Raw genomic sequence first — 24,897 nt, forward strand, 5'->3', positions numbered from 1 at the left:
TCGAAATCTCATCAGGTACAACCATGTAGCAATTCATACAACCCATGTAATAGTAATTTAACATTCTATTCATGTAACAATAATTTACCATTCAATTTCACATTACACAACAAGCATCACATTTTCCATATCATACGCACCATCCATCAACTTCTTGTAAACATATTAAATCCTACAATTTATGCCATAACAATATAAAATTACAATTCAAGTATGGTATTGCATTATTATTAACACACGAACTTACCTCGTATACGAAAATGGTCATTTTTACCATTTTATCCACAACTTGGTATTTGGCCGATTTTAGCCCGAATTTCAATTTTTCTTGCTCTATCATTACAAATATAGCCTAATTAGGACTCACATTATTCAAATTGACCAAAATCATATTTTGGAAAAATTACAATTTTACCCCTAAAGTTTGTCAAAATTATATTTTTCCCCTAGGCTTGTAAATTAAACTTATTCCTATTTTCATATGTTTTATGACATGCTGATCATTTTTTCCTTCTATCGAAACATCAAATTCTCACTCTAACATGTACTTATGAACATTAGGTATTTTTACCGATTATATCGTTTTACTCGTTTTCACGTAAAATCGCTTAGTAAAAGTTGTTTAACACAATTTCAAGCTTCATATTCTACCATAAAACATCAAAATAAACATATTTCACCTATGGGTATTTTTCCAAATATAAACCCTAGGTTAAATTATTGCTAGAATAAGTTTAACCAAGTTACCGAGATTTCAAAAATACATAGAACATTAAAAACGGAGCTCAAAATCACTTACTATTAAGCTTGGAAGCTTGGCCAAACCCTAACCATGGCTGCTCTTGGTACATTCTACTGTAGCAAGAAGAAAGGGACACATTTGGAGTTTAAAATTTGTCTTTTAATTCATTTTACCCTTAAATGACCAAAATGCCCTTTTTACTATTCTTTTAAAATTAACCCAATCAAGGCCATTTTTGTCCAAAAAGTTATACAATGGTTTAATTATCATTTAAGGACCTCCCATTTAAAAGTTCATAACATTTTGATACCTCTAACATGTAGAACTCAACTTTTGCACTTTTTACAATTTAGTCATTTTTACTAAATTGAGTGCCCAAACGTCGAAATTTTCGAACGAAATATTCACAAAATCATTTCGTGAAATCGTAGACCATAAAAATATAATAAAAATAAAATTTTCCTCATCAGATTTGTGGTCCGGAACCACTGTTCCGACTAAGCCCAAAATCAGGATGTTACAGTATATTACTCACACTCACATTACAAATTTACTTCATTACCATACCAAAATATATTCCTAAGTTGATTATGTAAAAAAAACACCATTCATAACATCTATACAAGCCCACTTTGATATAATCTACATCAAACCCTATACATGCCATATAAACCATAATGTACATTGCAAAAATTACTATAACAAGTTGGATAGTGTGGCTTGATGTGTTGATCTGATCTTCCGACCTCACATTAATTTACAAGAACATTAAACAACACAAGTAAACTTAATGAAGCTTAGTAAGTTCGATAGGTTAAACATAAATCTTACCGAACCTATTATAACACATCAATTAAATAAATGCATTCAATGTAAATTCCCTGCCAACCACAACTTCAATAGATGAATATGCTTATTTCAGACCAACACTAATAATAACAATAAGTCTCCCAATTTCAATTTCATAAGTCACTTTCTAAGGAAAAGGAAATAATCAGCCAATTTAGGGTTCCCTGCCTCCACCATGATATCACAAACTGTTTTCTTGAATTCTCGAGCAATAGATGAATTTGGATCAACCAAATCCATTGAAAAGACAGCTTTGGACAACAAATTAACGGTAGCATCAAAAGCAGCTTGGCCTATGTTGATGGCTTCACCTTTAAGGAAACTTTCGCCAACATTAGCAATGTAATACCCCCTACCCGTATTCATTGCTAGAATAGGGTACGAGGTATTACCGGAGTTTATGATTTTTTATTATTATTCAATATAGCCCCTTTATAAATATCTAACCTTCCCTGCAATATTAAATCGAGACCAATCCACATCAGCCAAACCAATTCAACATATTTTCAAGATAAATTCATGCATATTTATAAGATAACGTCATCACATACCCAAAACCAGGTTTTTTAACCATACTAATGGCTAACTTTACATTCATTTCACGTTAACATTTACTTTATTAGCTTATGCATGCCATTGATTTCCAAAATAAAGTTTCTTTATATACCGAAATCCTGAGGTTGATAGTGTGATGTGTCTCTGACCAAATCCGACCTCCGAGCTCTTAACACTACAAAATAGGGGAAAAGGAAACAGGGTAAGCACTTTGTGCTTAGTAAGCTCATGTAACAAGAATTATACTTACCTAATATTTTCAATACAATACAATAAACATTCATATATCCATTCAATGCATTATTACCCTAACATGCACAAACTCAACATTCAAGTTATAGTACAATAATTTCCATGTACCAATAATATATACTTTGATTGATGAGCTCATCAATACCATGATTTCCATTTCCTTATTTTTTTTTTCATATTTATCCCCTTGAATTTCTTTGAATTTTCGATGGATTTTCAGAGGTACACTTTTAGTGTACATTTCCGGGTCCGTCAATTCATATTCATGTGCGTACATTTCCATTTCAGAGAGCACACTCCCGCGAACCTCATCCTTACAGCGGGATTACCAGTCCAGGCTAAATCCCCTGTAATATAAACTCATAAAGTATTATCGGGATTACCAGCCCAGGCTAAATCCCCTGCAACGACAATTACTCTAATGAGCTTGGATCTGGATTACCAGTCCAGGCTAAATTCAGACCCTAATTTGGATTACCCATCCGGGCTAAATCCATTTTCCACATATTCTTCGGGAGGGCTATATCAGGATAGGATCACTCATCCGGGCTAGATCCTTTTTACCGTTAATTCCTTTTCAGAGATCCATCGAAATTTCTTTTCATTCAACCAGGATTTCTTCCCCATTTTTATCAAATATATCAATGTTTCATCAATTTTCATACAATGAACATTCAAATCATATTCACATAAATAACATACATTTCAAGCATTTAAGAATATAATTCAAGTTACATGAACTTACCTTGATACTTGTTCGTGTACAAAAATCTACTAATCCTGAACTTTTTTCTTTCCTCGATCTAGCTTCGTATTTGAATCTTCTGGATTTGGCGCAAAAATTATGGACCAACTTAGAGAACCCTCCTATGACGTTTTTAGCTGCTGGAATCGAAGAGAAATGAAGAGAAATCTAGATATTTCCTATTTAGTCCTAGCTTTATTTAGTTAATTTTGCAATATTCCAATTTTGCCCATTTTCCTGCTAATTTCATGCCCTTGCCGTCCAGCCCAAATAAATTTTGGGTCTAATTGCCTTTTAAATCCTCTCTCATTAGACACTTAAGCTATTTAATCACCCCATCCACTTTTTTTTACAATTCAGTCCTTTTCATTTAATTAACTATCCAAACATTAAAATTTCCTAACGAAATTTTAATACCACATTACTAACATTTCATAAATATTTATAAAATTATTTTCGACTCGGTCTTATGAGATAGAGGTCCCGATACCTTATTTTACCCAATTTCTTCAATAATTTCTTTTTCTAACTAACCACTAAATCGGTAAAAAAATTTTATCAATATTTTCATACGATTTTCCTATCATATCAATTTTCATGCAAAAATATTGAAATAAATTTCTCTTTAAATCAGATTTGTGGTTACGAAACTACTATTTCGATAACCTTGAATTTAGGCCATTACAAGCAATCAGTTCCTAAATCTTGTGCTGACGTAGGTATTGAGTGGCATCGAGTCTCATACTAGCATTAATATGGGTATTACAAACTTTGCGAAGAGTTCTCCAAAGTAGGGACATAGGTATCCATGTCAGCCCAACATCATTATGCTGGCTGGCTCTAACAGCGTCCACAATGAAAACTAAATAAAAGTGTTCGAGTGAAATTAATCGAATCTGCCTATTATGTCTAAATTGTCCCCCTTTTTTCTCACATGAAAACTCAATCTCATTAAAGTCTCCAAAAATGAACTAGGACAGAGGTTTATATTGGCCTAAATGCCGAAGCAAATCCCACGATGCAAACCTGGCACTTTCCTCGGGGGCACTATAGAGATTACTGAGGCGCCAATTGTACCCTATCACTTTATCAAGAATGTCCACATTAATATGAAAAATAGAATAACTGCGAAGACGAATAGAACAATCTTGTTTCCATCCTAAAGACAACCCTCCACAAGAGCCCATAGTAAACACATCAAACTCGAACACTGAGCCACACATTCAACGAATTCGCTCTATTCGCCGATCATTAATCTTTGTTTCAATAAGAAAAAAACTTTGGGATTATGAGTTTCAATATATGTTGAAGTCCATAAACAGCCCGTGAATTTCTCAATTTATAGACGTTCCAGCTTAAAAGAGTCATAACTATCGATAAAGTCACTACATCATTATTTAGAGTCTGTACCAAATATTAGTCAGTGGAAATAATAGATTGACATGCCTTTTTATTCCTATCAACCAATTCAAGAGATCGCTCCTCATGCATCAAACCCATTTGGTCCATAGCATCCCGGGGATCCCCACATCCGCAATATCCTTCTCATTCAAATTTTGTAGTTAGATTTTGTGTTTAATTTTTGTAAGTTTAAAATATGAGAAAATATTGTGGATTTATTAAATTTATATAGGTCTTTATGGAAGCATAGGTTATTTTTTTCTCAACTAATAATTGCGTGAAAATAGAGTCTGTGACTGCTCAAAGTCCAAGAGTGTGATCTTTGTGTATATTATTTCATTGCACGTTTTATTTAAATAAAAATTTCAGACAGTGGAAGTTACTAAGATGAAAGAAAATGAAAATTTGTTAAAATGGAGATAAAGGTGACGTGAATAGATAATGATGGAAGTGTATTCTCCATCTTTATGACAAATATCTATTTAATTTATATTTAAAATATTAAAAATATTTAATTAAAAAATCTAAATATCAAGTTATATATATTGTGGCTCACAATTATTTTTAATCTCATCCGCAATTCATAACATTCTTAGTTAAATTATATTTCTAATCCTTCATTTTTTTCTCATTAATTTAATTTAATTTTTTATACTTTTAATTATCATTCTTTTGCCCCAACACTTTCTGCACTATCGCAATTTAGCTAATATCTTAAATTAATTTCTCTCAATTCAAAAATCTTTTTAATTCCCTACATATCCAACTATCTTCTTTACTAATATTCATGATTCTTATTTTGTTTATTTTAAAAATTCTAGCACGTGCAAGTTCCGAAATAAAACTATTGTCATCTCAGGAAGTGTTAGGGATGCTACAAAAATAAAATCAAACTTATAATCGTGGATGAATAACAAGAAATAATCCAAAATAAATCCCATACATTGTACTAGCACTACACCAAAATAGGTTTTTAGCGACGTTTGAATGAAAAACGCCACTAAAGAACAAGCATTAGCGACACTTTTTAAAAAAAACCACTAAAGAACGAGCATTAGCGGCGCTTTTTTATAGGTTCACCTTTAGCGGCACTTTTAAAAAAAGGCCACTAATGCTCGATCTTTAGCGGCGTTTTTTAAAAAGTGCCGCAAAAAATTTAACACAACGCCGTAGTTTTGTATTGAGCCTTTAGTGGCTTTAGCGGCGCTTTTTAAAAACGCCGCTAAAGATCGAGTATTAGCGGCGCTTTTTTAAAAACGCCGTTATATGTACACCTTTTGTAACAGTTTGGTTTTGACCCTAGTCGGAATAGTGGTTTTAGGACCACAAATCCGAGTCTAAAAATATTTTAATATTTTTTCTGTGTCTATGATATGAGAATTTGCATCTGTGAAATTTCATTGATTTAATTTGTCTATTTCTGTGCTTAATTATGAAAAAAAATTAAATCGCGTAAAGTGTAAAAGTTGAGTACTAGATGTTAAAGCACCTATTTGACTTGGCTTTTAAAATATGGGTCCTTGCATGTCAAATTTACCACTTATGTTAATGGTGGACAATTATGGACATGTTAGGTAAGTTTTAATGATTTATTACTAAAAGGCATTATGGTCATTAGCCAAGTAAACATATGTTAAATAATTATAACATAAAATGGTATTCATTTTTAGCATTATCTTGGCCGAATGAAGCAAGAAAAAGAGTCAAATTGGGGTTTTGATGTTCGGCTAGCTTAATCCTTGATTAAGGTATGAATTTTCGTCTGTTTTTGATAATTTCTACGTTTCTGTGATCGTTGCTTCGTGTTCTTCAAAGCCCATGTTTGAATTTCTGTTTCTGTTAAAGATTTCATGAAATGCCATTGTTGATATCATGAGTTTTTTGATGTTTTTGGATGAATTATGAAGGCTTGCTAGATGAGTTATATGTTTTGTTCTTGAATTTTTGATGAAATGAGCTATTTGAACTAATTTGTGAAAATGAGGTTTTGAAGGGCTAAAATGCAAAGTGTTCTAAATATGTGTTCATGGATTATTTTTGAATGAAATAGATGATTGAATGGTTGAATTTGGATTTAATTAGATCAAGAACAAAGAAAATAGGATTTAGATCGAGGGAAGTCCAAAGTAGTTGAATAGTCGACTCATTTTCGTCCGAAATCCGAACGAGGTAAGTCAAACTACACTATATGTTAAGTTGATTAAATTCTGTGTTTATAAACTGTTATTTGTATTGGACGGCCTTGAAAGCCTGATAAAAGAACGTTGGTATTGATCTGAATTATCGTGTAAAAACGTGTCTGGGACACAGGCATCGATTTGAAATTTAAGTGTAAGACCATGTCGGGCATCCTATCTGTTTTCGTATAAGACCCTGTCTGGGACAGAGGCATCGATACTGAATTACATGTAAGACTACATCTGGGACGTCAGCATTGTACTTGTCTGTGAATATTTATTCCGTTTTTGGATTGTCCGATGATAAAGTATGAGATATGAAATGTATAATTCATACAGGTATGTTTGTATCATACTAGATTTCTGAATAGAAAATACTATGTTTCTGTGAAATAAGGAAATTTTCTATGAGACGGTTGCGAAATCTGGCTATTTACTATTATTTTTATGTTATAATAGTTGGGAATTTGTATTTGACTTACTAAGCTCTTCGTAGCTTACTCTGTGTGATTTCTATCTGTTTTACAGTTATCGTAGCTACTGAAGGCTCGGGATAGTCGAGGATTGTCTCCACACTATCAAGCTCTTTTGGTACCTTTGAAAGTGTTAATATTGCTAAGTATGGCATGTATAGGCTAGAATGTCTATGTATTAAGTTTTGAATTGTATATATATTATGCCATGTCAATTGGTTAGAAAATGTTAAGTTTTGTGCATAGTTTTGATGCATGTTTGAAATGTGCTATATTCTAATGTGTTTTTGTTATTTTTGAGCATTGAATTGGTTGGAAATGTTGGTATGCTTGTTGCATATTAATGTTTGTAAGATTGGAACCATAATAGGTGGCAAATTGGTTTAAACCAAGCCTGTATTATGCCACACGGCCAGGGAACACGGGCCTGCCTTGTGGCCGTGTGTGAAAGTCAGTAGCTAGCTAAATTTTACACGGTCATGGCACACGACCGTGTCTGTTGGTCGTGTTAAAAAGTCAGTATAGGACCTCTTTTTGGCACGATTGGACCACATGGGCGTGTCTTGTGCCCGTGTGAGTCACACAGCCTAGTCACACGGGCGTATGGCTTGGTCAGTTTTGAAAATATTGATTAAGTTCTGAAATTTCTGAATGGGTTCGTTTTAGTTCCGACCTTCCCTAAATGTACGTTTTAGGTCTCGTAAACCTTCTTAATGGATGAATTGTGGATGGATATTTTTGTATTGATATTATATGATATCTGTGAATCTGTGTTACTCTGAAATGCTCTGTCTGTCCGGCCCTTTCATATTCTGGCAACGGTTACGGAATAGGGGTGTTACATCTTTAGCGGTGTTTTTTAAGAAAACGTCGCTAATGCTTGATCTTTAAAATACTATTATTTAAAATATTTTTGGTATATGACTTATTTTTTTTAATTTATATGTTAAATATTTTCTTATATAATTATAAAAGAGATAGTATTAATTTTAAAATTGAATTAATTATCATTATAGTTTAGGGTTTACGGTATATGGTTAAGGGTTTAATGTTTATGAGTTATGAGTTTAAGGATTATGGTTTAAGAGTGGTTTAAGGGTTGTGATTTAAGGTTTAAGTGTTAAGGGTTAAGGGTTAGGGGTTTATGGTTTATATTTTAAAATTTATAGTTTAGGGTTTAGAGATTATGAGTTTAGGGTTTAGATTAATTAGTGTTTTTTTAATTTATATGATAAATATTTTCTTATATAATTATAAAATAAATAGTATTAATTTTAAAATATTGAATTAATTATCATTATAGTTTAGGGTTTATGATTTAGGGTATATGATTTAGAGTTTAAAGTGTATGAGTTACTATTTTAAGGTTTATGGATTTGGGTTTACAGATTATGGTTTAAGGGTTGGGATTTAAGGCTTAGGGGTTAGGGGTTAAGTGTTAGGTTTACTTAAGGATTAGACTTTATATATATTAAATGGTTTAGGATTTAGGCTTTATATATATTAAATGGTTTAGGATTTAAAGTTTAGTTAAGATTTGTTAAATGATGAAATTTTATACAATTAATTAATACTTTTATATTTAAAAATATTTAATCTAAACCATTTGATATATTTAAATATTAGAATTAAAAAAACATTGATAAATAAATAAAAAAAAGTAACAGATTGATATAGATAGGTAACTATCTATTTTGGATAGAACCAAATTATAACAAATAAAACTGAAATACAAAAACTAAAATTATTCCACACCGAACATCTAGCAAAATAGTTATATTTTAGTTAGGAAGAAATATCTCTAATGAAATGGAGATTAGATCGGAAAAGAATAACATAAAATCATGATTAACGTCTCAATCTTTAATAGAAATTTGATATGTGAGAAATTGATTGCTTACATTGGATAATCCTAACTTAATAATTAATTACAGCTATTCAATTATTTATTTTCTTATTAAAATATACGATATTTATTTTCAGAATACTTAATTTTTTATTTATAAAAACCAATTTATAAAAAATAGTAATAATAAATATTTTATAAAATCACTTAACTAATAATTTTTAATAGACAAAATAAAAAATTTTTAGCATAACAAAACAGAGTCGTTTTATTTAAAGTGAAATGATTTTTTGTGGCGTTTTATTTATAAAAACGCCACAAAAAATCATTCCACGCGCGGTTTTATCCCTAAATTTTTCCCCTTTGAAACGCCTAAATTTTCCCCCTAAAATTGATATCCTCAAAACACCCCCCAATCTCACCCTTTCGTTGCTCTTTTCAATCAAGAAATTGAGATGGCAGTCTTGATTTGGCATCAAATTACTTCAGTCTTGATTTGGTTTCCAGTTATACTCTGAGATAGAAGAGATGGCAGTGAACCAGATGGCGGCATTGAAGGTGGGGTTGTGTCTATTGGGCTTCTGCTATTCGGCTACATAGTGGGCCCACCTCTGTATTGGCATTTCATGGAAGGATTTAGCCTTCAGCCACGCTTCCAACACTTGCCCACCTTGCCTTTGCGATTGCTCTTCTCAGCCTCTTCTTACAATCCCTGAAGGTATTCCCAGATCTGGCTCGATCTCATCTCTTTCTTTCTTGTTTCCATTTCATATATATTGGATTTGATCAGTTTCATAAACCTCAAAATCATGTTGTAGTAGTAAACTATAATCTGAAATGAGTGCTTTATGCACTTCCTGCCCAATTTATTTACACTTGGAGAATGGCGATCCTATGATTTCCCCTCTTTTTTTATTCATCGAATTTTCAGTTAGTTACTGCCTAATTTTAATTTACAATAGATGAGCTTTGCAATATTATGATAACCCATTACTCATTTGTTAATTCTAGGAAGCATTTATTCTTCGTGCGAATTTTCCCCCAAAGGCATACTATTTTTATTTAGCATTTTTATCAATGTTGTTTCTGTTGTCAATTAATAGAACGCCATATCCTTGGCTATGGGGTTTTGCTTGGTAGTTATGCAGCTCAAAACATTGTGACTTCTGATTGTTAATTAAGATCTCAAAATAGAGCACCTCTTGCTGGTACTGGTTTGCTTGTGACATCAAAGAACATGAATGGAAATAGGGCTATTTGTGAATTTTGCCAGTCCTCTAAAATCTCTGAGGTAAGGTCCTGTTGAGCATTTACTTGATTCTCCCTTTTATTAAAATTTATCTTTAAGATAATATTTTGAAATTTTTTGACTTTCCTCATATAAGGAAGTTACCAGAGCTTGTATTCTTATAAATTTCCCAGGCCACTGGAATGATGTTACATTATATCAATGGAAAACCAGTAATAGGAGATTGATCATTTGGCTCAAATGTTATACATGTTCACAACTCGTGTACTGAATGGTATTTTATTGGAAACTTTGAATTGTATAATGTTTAAGTGAAAGGGAAATTATGGGTTTTTGTTGGGGAAGATGGTATTTTCAGTGTAACTTGTTTATATATTATGGTAATGTTTTATTTTGACACAGTTAGCCTTTTCTTTTTGTTGTAGCTTTCTTGCTGCTAGAAATACACTTATATTGTCTTCAAATGCAGGGCACCTCAAGTGTATTTTGTTGGTGACAATGTTAAGAACCTTAAACCAAAACTGGAAAAGGGTACAAAGCTGAAGTGCAGTAGATGTGGACTAAAGGGTGTTGCACTTGGCTGTTATGTGAAGTCTTGCCGCAGAAGCTATCATTTCCCTTGTGCAAAAGAGATTCCAAAATGTCGATGGGACTATGTAATTCTTTAGTCAAGTTTCCAAATGAGAAGTCTAGAAAGGCCCATTCTGCAGCCAAGTTCCCAAATAAGAAGCCTGGAAACTGTCTATCTGCTGATGATAAAGTGCCAACTGAAAGGTAATTAATCAATTAAGATATCTTAGACGTCTTACGCAGGTGTATAACTCCATTGCATGCTTTTTGAGGGACTTAACTACTTTATTTTTCATTTACTTTCTTTTAAGAAGAAAGAAATGGCAAAAAAAGCCAAATTATTTGAAGTTTTCAGTTATGGAATCTTAAACTGGTTATTGAATTGTCTGGAGAGTAAACTGATTGTGGTTCTGCATGCAGTGGCCAGCTGAAATCCAACACTTTTTGAGGCCAGCCAGAGAATAAAAAAGATTGGGTTTTCTGTAGATCTGCTTTGTCTCTTGAGGAAAAGGTTAGATTAGATGAAACCCATTTTTCTGGTGAGTAGTTATCTTTTTTAATAATTATATCTTTGACTTGCGTATGTGTTTTATTGTGTTGAAAGGTAAACTCGTATACTGATGATATTTTTGCAAGTACTGAAATTTCTCGTTAATTGATTCTTTTTGCAAGTACTGAAGCTATCATTTCCCTTGTGCAAAAGAGATTCCAAAATGTCGATGGGACTATGTAATTCTTCAGTCAAGTTTCCAAACGAGAAGTCTAGAAAGGCCCATTCTACAGCCAAGTTCCCAAATAAGAAGCCTGGAAACTTTGTATCTACTGATGATAAAGTGCCAACTGAAAGGTAATTAATCAATTAAGATATCTTAGACGTCTTACGCAGGTGTATAACTCCATTGCATGCTTTTTGAGGGACTTAACTACTTTATTTTTCATTTACTTTCTCTTAAGAAGAAAGAAATGGCAAAAAAAGCCAAATTATTTGAAGTTTTCAGTTATGGAATCTTAAACTGGTTATTGAATTGTCTGGAGAGTAAATTGATTGTGGTTCTGCATGCAGTGGCCAGCTGAAATCCAACACTTTTTGGGGCCAGCCAGAGAATAAAAAAGATTGGGTTTTCTATGGATCTGCTTTGTCTCCTGAGGAAAAGGTTAGATTAGATGAAACCCATTTTTCTGTTGAGTAGTTATCTTTTTTAATAATTATATCTTTGACTTGCGTATGTGTTTTATTATGTTGAAAGGTAAACTCGTATACTGATGATATTTTTGCAAGTACTGAAATTTCTCGTTAATTGATTCTTTTTGGTGTTAAACGTTTCATGATTGATTAAATTAGTCTTGACAACCATGGGTGTTGTGATGGTCCTAAAACTGGTAGACTCAGGGTATTGGATAATGTGAGTCTTACTCTTTTGAGCTCAAGTGTGCTAGTTTTTCAAGTTAGTAATGTTACTTTTGCAAATAATTAACTTCTTTCTCTTGCAGGCACCAAATGTAATATCCCGAATTAGGGCCTAATCGGAATAATGGTTTCGTGACCATAAATCCGAGATAGAAATAATTATTTTATAATTATTTTGAGGTTTATGATATGATTGCATGATTGTGTGAAAATTTCGTGATGAAATTCTATGCCTAAAGTACTTAAATTGAAAGTAGGGACTAAATCGAATAAGTTGCAAAACTTACATTCTAGAAGTTTTTAGTATGAAATTGTTTTGGAATATTAATGAGGAGGTCTTAAATAGCAATTTGACCAATTTTAAGTTCATGGACAAAATTAGGACATGAAAGGAATTTTGGAAAGTTTAGTAGTAAGGGTATTTTGGTCATTTAGTTATTAAAATGAATTAAAAACAAAATTAAAAGCCAATTTTTGTCCATCTTCTTCATTAGGCCGAAATTTCAAGGGTTCTCCATAGCTAGGGTTTGTTTCAAGCTTCCAAGCTCTATAGTAAGTGATTCCAAGCCCCGTTTTTAATGATTTTTACGTTTTTGAGATCCCGGTAACTCGATAAAGCTTATGTTAGCAATAATTTAACCTAGGGTTTATATTTGGAAAAATACCCATAGTAAGTGATCACAATAGCTGTAACAGCCCAATTTTCAGTAGTGTCAGAACAGTGATTTGAGATCACTAAATTCGATGAAGAAGTTAAAAATATTTTTGAATTAGTGAATTTTGTGATTTAAAAGAAATTATTAGGTAAATTGGGTCGAAAACGAGGTATCGAGACCTCGATATTATAAACTGAGCCGTAAATATTTTTATAAATATTTACGGAGTGTCAATAGGATAATATTCAAGTTTCGTTAAGAAATTTTAATGTTTCGATAGTTAATTATGAAAAAGGATTAAATTGCAATAGGGATAAAAGTTTAATTATAGATTAAAGAAAAGTTAAAAGGACCAAATAGGCAATTATGCATTTTTCCAAAGTTGAGGCGGCATAAGTATAAAATCTGAGATTTTTATGTGTTAAAAAATATTATTATATTATAGTAATGATTATGTTTTTATATTATATTATCATTAATATATTATATTATATTATATATATACATAAAACAAAAGAAAGAATAGAAAAAAAGAAAGAAAAGAAACAGAATAGAAGAGACGAAACAGAGAAAGAAACAGAGAGCAAAACGGGCAGAGAAGGAAGGAAAGAAAGAAAGAAAGAAAAAGAAAAAGGGAAATTTAAGGTTTTAAGGTTCCAAGCTCAATTGGTAAGTCAAATTAAGTCTTTTTCTTATAATTTTTGAGTTTTTGGAATCCTAGAGATAAATACTACTTGATTTATGTTGATATTTTGAAAGTTAGTAGATTGTTAGACATGAGTTATGTTGAATTAATTGATGAACTAGAGGTTAAAATGATTGAATTTTAAGTTAGAAGTTAGTAAAAGATTGATTTGTAAAATAAAATATAAGTTTTGAATTGATAGGGATTAAATTGAAAGAATCCCGAAATTAGGGATTTATGGGGAAATTGAAGAATTAAACTGAGTTTATAGTAAGAATTAAGAGAGAATATAGAGTTAGAATGCAAAAATAAAATTAGTATTGATAAGAGATTAAATTAGAATTTGATGTTGCCATAGAAGGAAAAAAATGTTCAGAATGTTATAAAACATAAGAAAAGAGATGAAGTTTAATTTCCGAGCCTTGGGGCAAAATTGTAATTTTCAAAAAGTTAGAGTCGAGGGCTATTTTAATAAATTTGAATATTAAATAAGTTAAATTTGCTATTATAGATCAAGAAGAACGAAATTCGGGAGTAGATCGGAGAAAAGAAAAAGTAAAGGACTAAATTGTAAAGTTTAGTCACATTTTGTATCAAGGTAAGTTTACAGTAAATAAATGCAATATTCTTTTATTTTACATTATTATTGTCAATTTCCAGCATTTATATATTTATGTTATGAAAATATTTAAAGTCGAATTTAAGGTGAAGTGACAGAGGAAAAGTGTTAGAAAGCCCCGGTTGAACCCTAGGAATGTTAGGATATTAGGGTTGACAGGACAGAACAGAAATGAGCCATGTAAGTCCATATTAGAAATATGGCTTTGGAGACATGATTGAGCCATGTAAGTCCATATTATATATGGCATTGGAGACAGGAATAATTCATGTAAGTTCATGTCAAAGACATGGCATTGGCAGGGTATTGATAGACAAGAATGACCCTAGTATCCTTAGTATTCCGAGTGGTTCAACGGGTCAGAATACGAGTTAAATTACAGTGAATTAACAGCAAAGGAAAAGTAGATTATATTTATGAAAACGGAAAGGTCAGGTAAGAAAGAAGGTAAGGGAATAAAGAAGAAGATAGAAATTGAGAAGTAAAGAAATTTATGATGTTAGATGATATTATGCATAATTATCCATTATGTTGAATGTTGTGATTTATTTGCTTGTAAGCTTACTAAGCCTAGTGCTTAATCTCTTTATTTTCTTCTTCTTATAGTACTTATCTAGCCACTTGGGGATCGAAGGAAACGTCGGAGGCCGATCACACTATCAAAGAAATAACTCGGTATAATTAGACGTTTTGTTTTGTGTATGGCATGTATAGAAACTTAGCTACTTTTGGTATAATATGAACAATGAGTGATGTGTAAGTAGTTGATGATGTATGGTTATTAAAATGATTAAGGATGAAGGTGTTTGTTGTTATGAAAGATTAGGTGATAAATTATGCATGGAAATCATGAAAGGATAAAATTTTGCAAAGAAACAGAATTCAGGCAGCACAGTGACGTGAATTTGAAAAATCACCCAAGATAGTATAAAATGAATTAGAGGGTGAATGATATATGGAATTAAAGCTTGTTGAGTCTATTTTCATGGAAAAATAACGGTGTAGAAAAAAGAAATTTATATTTTAAGATATGTGAATTTTAGTAAGATAGGGTCAGAACTGTTTTTGGAGTCCCCTATTCTGAGTTTAGAAAATAATTACAAATTGTACAAAAATGGTTATGAGTTGAAATTTACATGCTTAGATTCCTTAATGAGTCTATTTTCTATAGAAACAAGTAAGAACTTCATATGAAAATCCTATAGCGAGAAAACTTATTTTTAGTGACTAGAGGTCAGGGCAGTCTGGTGGTGACACAGGGGAGACTTTAACTAATAAACTGTACTAATTTGCTGAACCAAAAATTCTAAAAATTTTATGGTGAGTAGATATATGAGTCTAGTTTCAGGGAAAATTTACGGGATTAAATTTCGAGTTCTTTAGCTTAAGTTATAATTAATTTAGTAACTGCTGCGCGATTAGACAGATTTGCTGCGAATAATGAAATAAATTTTCAAACCTAGTTTTTATGCTCCGAACTGGTAAGATAAGCTAAGTAATGCCTCGTGCTCGACTCCAGAAACGGTCTCGGGTAAGGGGTGTTACAGTAGCTCTCACAAATTAATGGAAACTTAAATAAATTAGGCAAAGTTGAAGAAAATATTAATGCAATATGGAATAATAAAAAAATGCTGCCATGCTCCATAACCAATGTTCTTTACAGCAAAGGAGATTACTATAATCAGTGTTGTTTACAATATCATAGCCAACAAATAGTAGTAACATGCAATCAGCAGAAAAAAAGCCCAAAATTCACAACATAATCTATATTGACGAGAAAACGCTGAAAAAGTAATGAAAGTTAAACAAACAAAGAAATTCTAACTATTTGATCTTTGGTTTTTAGAAATAGACAAGTTTTCAACTATTTGTCTAATAATTAACAATATTGTCTAAAGATCAGCAAAAACATTATAAACGAAGAACCTTTTCACTTTGATTTTTAAACAGTATTCTTAAACAAGAAGAGGGATTGCACGTAAAGGTGTTGCCATGTGAACTGCCATCCTATACTTCTCTTCCATATTCATCTCATTCGGGGAAATTTCACCTTCAGGTTTCCAATCAAAATAGTTTATAAGAGATCCTAACATCAAATGCAACATTCGGTTTGCCAAAGGTAATCCTGGACATATCCGTCGTCCAGCTCCGAATGGAATTAGTCCAAAATCCCTACCTTTGACATCAATTTCAGACCCCAGGAATCTATCCGGGATGAAACTATTTGGGTTATCCCAAATGCTTGGATCTCTTCCGATGGCCCATACGTTAATCAACACTTGAGAACCCTTAGGAATTTTGAAACCGCAAAGGTTAGCATCAGAGTCAGCTCGGCGACGGAGTAACAATGGGACAACCGGATGCATTCGGAAGGTTTCTTTGATAATTGCTTACAAATATGGTAAACGGTTAATGTCAGATTCCTCGACTGGATTTCCTTTGCCGATTGCTTCCTCTAATTCTTTCTTGGCTTTAAGTAAAGCTTGCGGATTTCGAAGTAGTTCTGGCATTGCCCACTCTAATGTGCTTGATGTTGTATCGGTTCCAGCGACAAATAAATCCTGTCATTTAACATGGTTAAATAATATAATGCAGCTAAAACATCTTGAAACCCAACTAAGTTAGTAAGTCTCTGATCATGTCAAGATGTCTCCTCCACATCCTCAACATATCGATGCATAAGACAAATGAAACTATAACAGAGGAAGATAAAAAAGATTACCAAAAGATTAGAGGAAGATAAGAATATTACCAAAAGCAAATGTTGGATATGAGTTTTATTAAGCTCCTCGCCTTCAATAATATCGAGAAAAATATCCAAGACATCATTTGATGTAGTTAAATCCCGAGATTTTCTTGATTGCAATCTTTCATCGATCATACTGCCGAAAAGGTTAAGCAACTTGTCGGAATGAACAGTCATCCGACGCTGTACACCTTGTGGATCAAACTTTCGGAGCAAAGGGAAATAATCAGCCAAATTAGGCCTCCCTGCCTCCATCATGATATCACAAACTGTTTCCTTGAATTCTCGAGCAATAGATGAATTTGGGTCAACCAAATCCATTGAGAAAATAGTCTTGGACAACAAATTAATGGTAGCATCAAAGGCAGCTTGGCCTATGTTGACGGCTTCACCTTTAAGGCTACTTTCACCAACATTAACAATCAGTTCCTGAATCTTGTTCCGACGCAGGTATTGACTAGCATCGAGTTTCCTAATAGCGAAAATATGGGTATTACGTACTTTTCGAAGAGTTCTCCAAAGTGGGGACACAGGTATCCATGGCATTCCAAATTCATAGTGTTGGCAGGCTCGAATGCCATCCACAATGGTTCGACTAGAGAATATAAGGTCTTGTTTTGAAAGGATCTCTTTGGCAGTGATTAAGCTGCCAAGTTTGAGACTCATAACGGGCCATGAATCTGGGCAAGCTTAGCCAATGATCTGTGGGGTTTATCCCCAAGATCGAAGAGATTGCCGATGATTGGCTTGGGCCATGGACAAGGTGGGAGCTTGTGTTGGCTTGATTTACATGCATATCTAAATGAATTGAAAGCCTGAATCAGGAGCCAAGTGAAGAGCAGACACAGCAAGGAGCTTGTTAACAAATCCATCTCTCTCACTCTCCCTCTTCCCACTAGTAGATGGTTTAAAATAGGGAGAACTTTTCATTTTTAGACAAAAAGACAAAATTAGGTGGATTTCGGAGGATTTTGGATGATACTTGGACTAAAGTACTCAAAAAATACCAAAAAAAAAATCACCTCAATGGTCCCATTTTCAGAAAAATTACGTGTATAGGTATTTTTACGAAAATGCGATAGCACTAAAAGTGAAAATATTTTTCTTTTTTATGGTAAGCAGTCATTTTTATGGTAAGAGACTATGATCTAACTACTCGATACAACGATCTATTAGATCGTGTCCTTAGGCATCGTGATGCAATCATATCACATCTCAACTGGGTATGTATATTTCTAGGCTTTCACAATTTTGGTTTGTATATTCATAATGATACCATGAGCGCTTTAGGGCGTCCACAAGATATGTTTTCAGATACCGCTATACAATTACAACCCGTCTTTGCTCAATGGATACAAAACACCCATACTTTAGCACCCGGTGCAACAGCTCCTGGTGCAACAGCGAGCACCAGTTTGACCTGGGGAGGCAGTGCGTACATGTGGAAATAAAATTTATAAAATAAATTTTTATACTTAAAGTTTTATTTCTCTTATTTTCTTAAGTGATATGGAAAATGAGATATGAGTAAATATAGATTCATAATTCATTTGTAGCTTGTTTAAGACTTAGGGCCATGAATCTGAGCAAGCTTAGCCAATGATATGTGGGGTTTATCCCCAAGATCGAAGAGATTGCCAATGATTGGCTTCGGCCAAGGACCAGGTGGGAGCTTGCGTTGGCTTGATTTACGTCCATTTCTAAAAGAGTTGAAAGCCTGAAGCAGGAGCCAAGTAAAGAGCAGACATAGCAAGGAGCTTGTCAACAAATCCATCTCTCCCTTATCCGTATCAAAGAACGGTTTCAGTTTTAAAGGGATGTGAATGTTAGTGAACGTTAGTCAAAACACAGGCAGGAGTTCGTACATGAAAACCAATCTATAGTGTTCCACACGTTAACAATGTTGAATTCAAATCCTATATTATATATATATATATCTCCAAAGTAGAATATGTCTCGTCCAGCATTGCTTGAGTGCTAAGGGAAGGCATGCATGAATAGCGGAAGGTTGAATTTAGTAAGTTTTTCTCTTTTGATCTTTAAATTTTATTTATCCACTTTAATTTTGAAACTTAGGATATTTTATCCACATCCAACCCATGAGAAATTAACACTAACATGTATCAGCTAAGTAGAAAAAATCTTTTAATTATTTTGTTTATAATTTTATATTCTTTTTAGGTTTATTTTTTACGCTATACAAATTGTCACTTAATTATTTTTACATTTTTGTTTTAGTCATCTAATTTTTTTTTTAAATTTAGGTACTAAACTTTGTATTCATTTCTATTTTGATCACCGGTCGTTAAATTGATAACGTAAATAATAGCATGAGATTTTTCTAACTGGTATAAGAACACATTTAGTCATCAATACTCACGCATTCTATCAATTTGAAGCTTGTTGTTTGTGATTTTGATGAGAGTGACAAAAATGACCGAACTATATAATGTAGGTGCTTAAATTATAAACTTTTCATTGAGACCCAAATGTTAAATGTAATATACGATTCATTAAAAGTAATTCTGAGCATATTTGACGCACAACTCTAAATAAAATTAACCTAAAGGTAATTAGGTGATGTGGGATAAACGTGATTATTTAATATATATTTATATATAATTCTACAACATAGGTAGCTCTCACAAATTAATGGAAACTTAAATAAATTAGGCAAAGTTGAAGAAAATATCAATGCAATTATGGAATAAAAAAATGCTGTCATGCTCTATAATCAATTTTCTTTACAGCAAAGAAGATTACTATAATCCATGTTGTTTACAATATCATAGCCAATAAAATGTATGAGAATGGGGTGCAAGCAAACCCAAGTTGAAAAAGGGGAAAGACACTCGTACTTGACACCAATCGATAGTTAAAGGTAACGTGCAATCACTGAAACCCAGCAGAAAGAAAGCCCAAAATTCAACCAAATAACTTATCTTAACATCAACCATAATCTATATTGACGAGAAAACACTGAAAAATTAATGAAAGCTAAACAAAAAAAGTAATTCTAACTATTTCATCATTGGTTTTTTGATTAATTATTTATAAAGAAAACGAAAATTTAGTATTTTAACTTTTAGAAACAAACAAGTTTTCGATCATTTGTATAAAAATTAACAATATTGTCCTAAAATCAATACATACATTACAAACGAAGAGTGTTTACACTTTGATTTTTAAACAGTATTCTTAAACAAGAAGAGGGATTGCACGCAAAGGTGTTGCCATGTGAACTGCAATCCCATACTTCTCTTCCATATTCATCTCATTTGGGGAAATTTTAGCTTCTAGCTTCCAATCAAAACAGTTTATAAGTGATCCTAACATCAAATGCAGCATTCGGTTTGCCAGAGGCAATCCAGGGCATATCCGTCGTCCAGCTCCGAATGGAATTAGTGTAAAATCCCTACTTTTGACATCAATTTCAGACCCCAAGAATCTATCCGGGATGAAACTATTTGGGTTATCCCAAATGCTTGGATCTCTTCCGATGACCCATACGTTAACCAACACTTGAGAACCCTTAGGAACTTTGAAACCGCAAAGGTTAGTATCAGAGCCAGCTCGGCGAGGAAGTAATAGTGGGACAGCCGGATGCATTCGGAAGGTTTCTTTGATAATTGCTTGCAAATATGGTAAACAGTTAATGCCAGATTCTTCGACTGGATTTCCTTTGCCGATTGCTTCAACTAATTCTTTCTTGGCTTTCAGTAACGCTTGCGGATTTCGAAGTAGTTCTGGCATTGCCCACTCTAATGTGCTTGATGTTGTATCGGTTCCAGCGGCAAATAAATCCTGTCATTTAACATGGTTAAATAATATAATGCAGCTAAAACATCTTGAAACCCAGCTAAGTTAATAAGTCTCTGATCATGTCTAGATGTCTCCTCCACATTCTCAACATATCGATGCATAAGACAAAAGAAACTATAACAGAGGAAGATAAAAAAGATTACCAAAAGATTAGAGGAAGATAAGAATATTACCAAAAGCAAATGTTGGATATGAGTTTTATTAAGCTCCTCGCCTTCAATAATATCAAGAAGAATATCCAAGACATCATTTGATGTAGTTAAATCCCGAGATTTTCTTGATTGCAATCTTTCATCGATCATACTGCCGAAAAGGTTAAGCAACTTGTCGGAATGAACAATCATCCGACGCCGTACACCTTGTGGATCAAACTTTCGAAGCAAAGGAAATAATCAGCCAAATTAGGCCTCCCTGCCTCCACCATGGCATCACAAACTATTTTCTTGAATTCTTGAGCATTTGATGAATTTGGGTCAACCAAATCCACTGAAAAAATAGTGTTAGACAGCAAATTAATGGTAGTATCAAAAGCATCTTGGCCTATGTTGATGGCTTCACCTTTAAGACAATTTTCGCCAACTTTAGCAATCAGTTCCTGAATCTTGTGCCGACGCAGGTATTCATTGGCATCGAGTTTCATACTAGTGAAAAGATGGATATTACAGACTTTGCGAAGAGTTCTCCAAAGTGGCGACACGGGTATCCATGGCAGTCCATATTCATGATGTTGGCTGGCTCAGACAGCATCCACAATGGTTCGGTTAGAAAATAAGAGATCCTGTTTTTGCGGGATTTCTTTGGCCATTGTTTCCGAAGAAACGACGATGGTGATTAAGCTGCCGAGTTCAAGACTCATAACAGGACCATGAATCTGAGCAAGCGTAGCCAAGGATCTGTGGGGTTTATCCCCAAGATCAAAAAGATTGCCGAAGATTGGCTTCAGCCATGGACCAGGTGGGAGCTTGCTTTTACTTGATTTACGTTCATTTCTAATTGAGTTCAAAGCTTGAAACAGGAACCAAGTCAACAGCAAACATAGGAAGAAAATTGTTATGGAATCCATCACTCACTCTCCCTGACACAGATTAAACTACGGTCTCAGTGTTAAAGCCATGTAATACATTTTTTCTTTTTTGATTGCGACCATGCTTGTGAATTGTGATACATATGGTATATACAGTACAAAAATAATTAAGGGATTCATGTACCATTAGGCCCCTATCTAATATACAGTTATCCTTTAATGAGAAAGAGAAACTCAACCCCTCACGCCTAACATTGAAAGCAATTTATAGCCAAAGAAGATATCTTGGTATTATTGTGAAAGCTTGATAACTTTAATGGTATTGACAATTGACATTGTACTTTATAGGTAACTTTAATTGTATTAGCCGGGCCGATTTGTTCACATTTTTAAAATTTGTTTAACCCTAGCCATTATTGCTTTCCATCACCAATATTCTTTTACATTACTGCTTGTAAAAATAAAAATAAAAAATAAAATTATTTTTAAAATAAATACACAATAAATTTAAATAAATGGTTATTAATGCTCATTTAAATTGGACATTCATTAGTATAGATTCATTCTAGAATTATAAAAAATCATTAAATTTTAAAATAAATGTTAGAAATCAATTAAAAACCATAAAAATTTAGAAAAATAATTTATGAAAAATATTAGAGATTTATGAAATCTTTCATCCAACATATTGCCGAAAAGGTTAAGCAACTTGTCGAAATGAACAGTCATCTGCCGCCGTACACCTTGAGGATCAATCTTTCTAAGCAAAGGGAAATAATCATCCAATTTAGGCTTCCCTGCCTCCACCATGATATCACAAACTGTTTTCTTGAATTCTCGAGCAATAGATGAATTTGGATCAACCAAATCCATTGAAAAGACAGTGTTGGACAACAAATTAATAGTAGTATCAAAAGCAGCTTGGCCTATGTTGATGACTTCACCTTTAAGGCAACTTTCGCCAACATTAGCAATCAGTTCCTAAATCTTGTGTCGACGCAGGTATTGAGTGGCATCGAGTCTCATACTAGCGAAAATATAGGTATTACAGACTTTGCGAAGAGCTCTCCAGAGTAGGGACACAGGTATCCATGTCAGCCCAACGTCATCATGCTGGCTGGCTCAACAGCGTCCACAATGAAAACTCAATAAAATTATTGAAATTAATCGAATCTGTCTATTACGTCTAAATCGGCCCCCTTTTTTCTCACATGAAAACTCAATCTCATTAAAGTTTCCAACAATGAACCAGGACAGAGGTTGATATTGGCCTAAATGCCGAAGCAAATCCCACGATGCAAACCTGGCACTTTCCTCGGGGGCAGCATAGAAATAGTGAGGCGCCAATTGTACCCTATCACTTCATCCAGAACGTCCACATCAATATGAAAACTAGAATAAGTGCGAAGACGAATAGAACAATCTTGTTTCCATCCTAAAGACAACCCTCCACGAGAGCCCATAGCAAACACATCAAACTCGAACACTAAGCCACACCTTCGACGAATTCGCTCTATTCGCCGATCATTAATCTTTGTTTCAATAAGAAAAACAACTTTGGGATTATGAGTTTCAATATATGTTGAAGTCCACAAACAGCCCATGAATTCCTCAGTTTATGGACGTTCCAGCTTAAAAGACCCATAACTATTGATAAAGTCGCTTCATCATTATTTAGAGTCTGTACCAAATCTAAGTCAGTAGAAATAATAGAATGACTTGCCCTTTTATTCCCATCAACCAATTCAAGGGATCGCTCATGCCATCATGCGTCAAACTCATTTGGTCCATAGCATCCTGGGGATCCTCACATCCGCAATATCCTTCTCATTCAAATTTTGTAGTTCGATTTTTGTGTTTAATTTTTGTAAGTTTAAAATATGAGAAAATATTGTGGATTTATTAAATTTATATAGATCTTTATGGGTAAGGGCGAAGCCAGAAAATTTTTTTAGGGGGCGGATGAAATTTTAATTTTTTATAGTTTATATTTTTATAATTTTTAAAGGATTAAATTGAATTTTTATAATTTTAGGGGGGCCAAAGTACAATTTTACCTTTACTAATTTAAAATTTTTAAAAAATTTTAAGAGCCTAAAATGAAATTTTCCATTTTAGGGGGGCCGGGGCCCATGCCAGCCCCCCTGGCTACGCCCCTATTTATGGGAGCATAGGTTGTAACAGCCTAATTTTCAGTGGTATCGGGAATAGAGATTTGAGATCACTAAATCCAACGGGTGAGTTGAAAATTTAATAAATTAATGCCTATGAGTCAAATGTGAATATAAAAGCATTTTTGAATTAGTGAATTTGGTGATTTAAAAGAATTAATTAGGTAAATTGGGTCGAGAATGAGGTATCGAGACCTCGACTTCATAAATCGAGCCATAAATATTTTTAGAAATATTTATGGAGTGTTGGTGAGCTAGTAATAAAATTTAGTCAGAAAATTTTGACGTTTGGGTGGTTAATTAAATAAAAAAGGACTAAATTGAAATGGGTGTAAAAGTTGCTAAAAGGATTAAATAGCTCAATTGTCAAATGAGGAAGGACCTAAAGTGAAAATAAGCCCAAAGGAGATATTTTGGGCGGCAATAGCTGAGACAAATCAGGAAATGGGTGAAATAAGAGCAAAATTGGAAAATTGCCAAAATTGGCTACATAAAAATGGGACTAAATTGGAATATCTAGAATTCTCTTCATTTCTCTTCATATTCATCAGCTGAAAAACAGCGATGGAGGAGGGTTCAAGCTGGTTTTCATACTCTAGCTTCATGTAAGTTTAATTCTTGTTTTCTCCTTGAAATTTTTATGTTTTTGGACTTTTACAATTGGGTCCAACTTACTATTTCATTAGTTTTTGATTCTATGTCTAATTTTTGAAGTTGTTATGGATAAGTGCTGGAAGTATATGATGATTTTGCATGGAATTAGAGTTTTAAATTGTTTATATTCTGATTTTATTGAAATAATTGAATAGAAAGTGAATGTTTGGGACCTAATTGTAAAAGAGTTTGAAGTTAGAGTTTTATGTGAAAATTATGAATTTCAATAGTTATGAAATAACTTATAATGTCT

At 33.1% G+C, this 24,897-nt stretch overlaps 1 protein-coding gene and 2 pseudogenes across 24 annotated transcripts; 1 reads left to right on the forward strand and 2 right to left on the reverse strand.

Annotated features, from left to right (window-relative positions):
• The first annotated feature begins 9,372 nt into the window (after positions 1-9,372).
• Positions 9,373-15,097, forward strand: LOC107944716 (uncharacterized). 24 transcript variants are annotated; one of them, XR_005901354.1, is made up of 8 exons: positions 9,373-9,758; positions 10,181-10,331; positions 10,463-10,563; positions 10,759-11,063; positions 11,280-11,370; positions 11,532-11,706; positions 11,923-12,013; positions 14,120-14,206. XR_005901354.1 is itself a non-coding variant. In XM_041077048.1 (5 exons), exons 3-5 carry the CDS (start codon positions 10,843-10,845, stop codon positions 14,906-14,908), a joined length of 387 nt encoding a protein of 128 aa, XP_040932982.1. In that variant the 5' UTR covers positions 9,396-9,758; positions 10,181-10,331; positions 10,759-10,842; the 3' UTR covers positions 14,909-15,070. The 24 variants fall into 24 exon arrangements, 6 of the variants coding, with proteins under 6 accessions (XP_040932982.1, XP_040932986.1, XP_040932983.1 ...); XR_005901342.1 differs by having other exon boundaries at positions 9,377-9,758; positions 11,280-11,398; XR_005901355.1 differs by having other exon boundaries at positions 9,377-9,758; positions 11,563-11,706.
• Positions 15,098-15,978: 881 nt separating this feature from the next.
• Positions 15,979-17,842, reverse strand: LOC107895955 (geraniol 8-hydroxylase-like; annotated as a pseudogene).
• A 2,214-nt stretch (positions 17,843-20,056) lies between these two features.
• Positions 20,057-22,014, reverse strand: LOC107896497 (geraniol 8-hydroxylase-like; annotated as a pseudogene).
• Between the last annotated feature and the right edge of the window lie 2,883 nt (positions 22,015-24,897).

This window comes from Gossypium hirsutum, chromosome A09 (genome assembly GCF_007990345.1).
Source record: "Gossypium hirsutum isolate 1008001.06 chromosome A09, Gossypium_hirsutum_v2.1, whole genome shotgun sequence".
Lineage (NCBI taxonomy): Eukaryota > Viridiplantae > Streptophyta > Magnoliopsida > Malvales > Malvaceae > Gossypium > Gossypium hirsutum.

Bases quoted from the DNA above. Each gene is read 5' to 3' on its own strand.
- LOC107944716 (XM_041077048.1), top strand. From the start codon at position 10,843: ATGTGGACTAAAGGGTGTTGCACTTGGCTGTTATGTGAAGTCTTGCCG. The intron at 11,064-11,922 runs GTAATTAATCAA...TTCTGCATGCAG, and splicing joins GATAAAGTGCCAACTGAAAG to TGGCCAGCTGAAATCCAACA. The intron at 12,014-14,833 runs GTTAGATTAGAT...TTCTTCTTATAG, and splicing joins CTTTGTCTCCTGAGGAAAAG to TACTTATCTAGCCACTTGGG.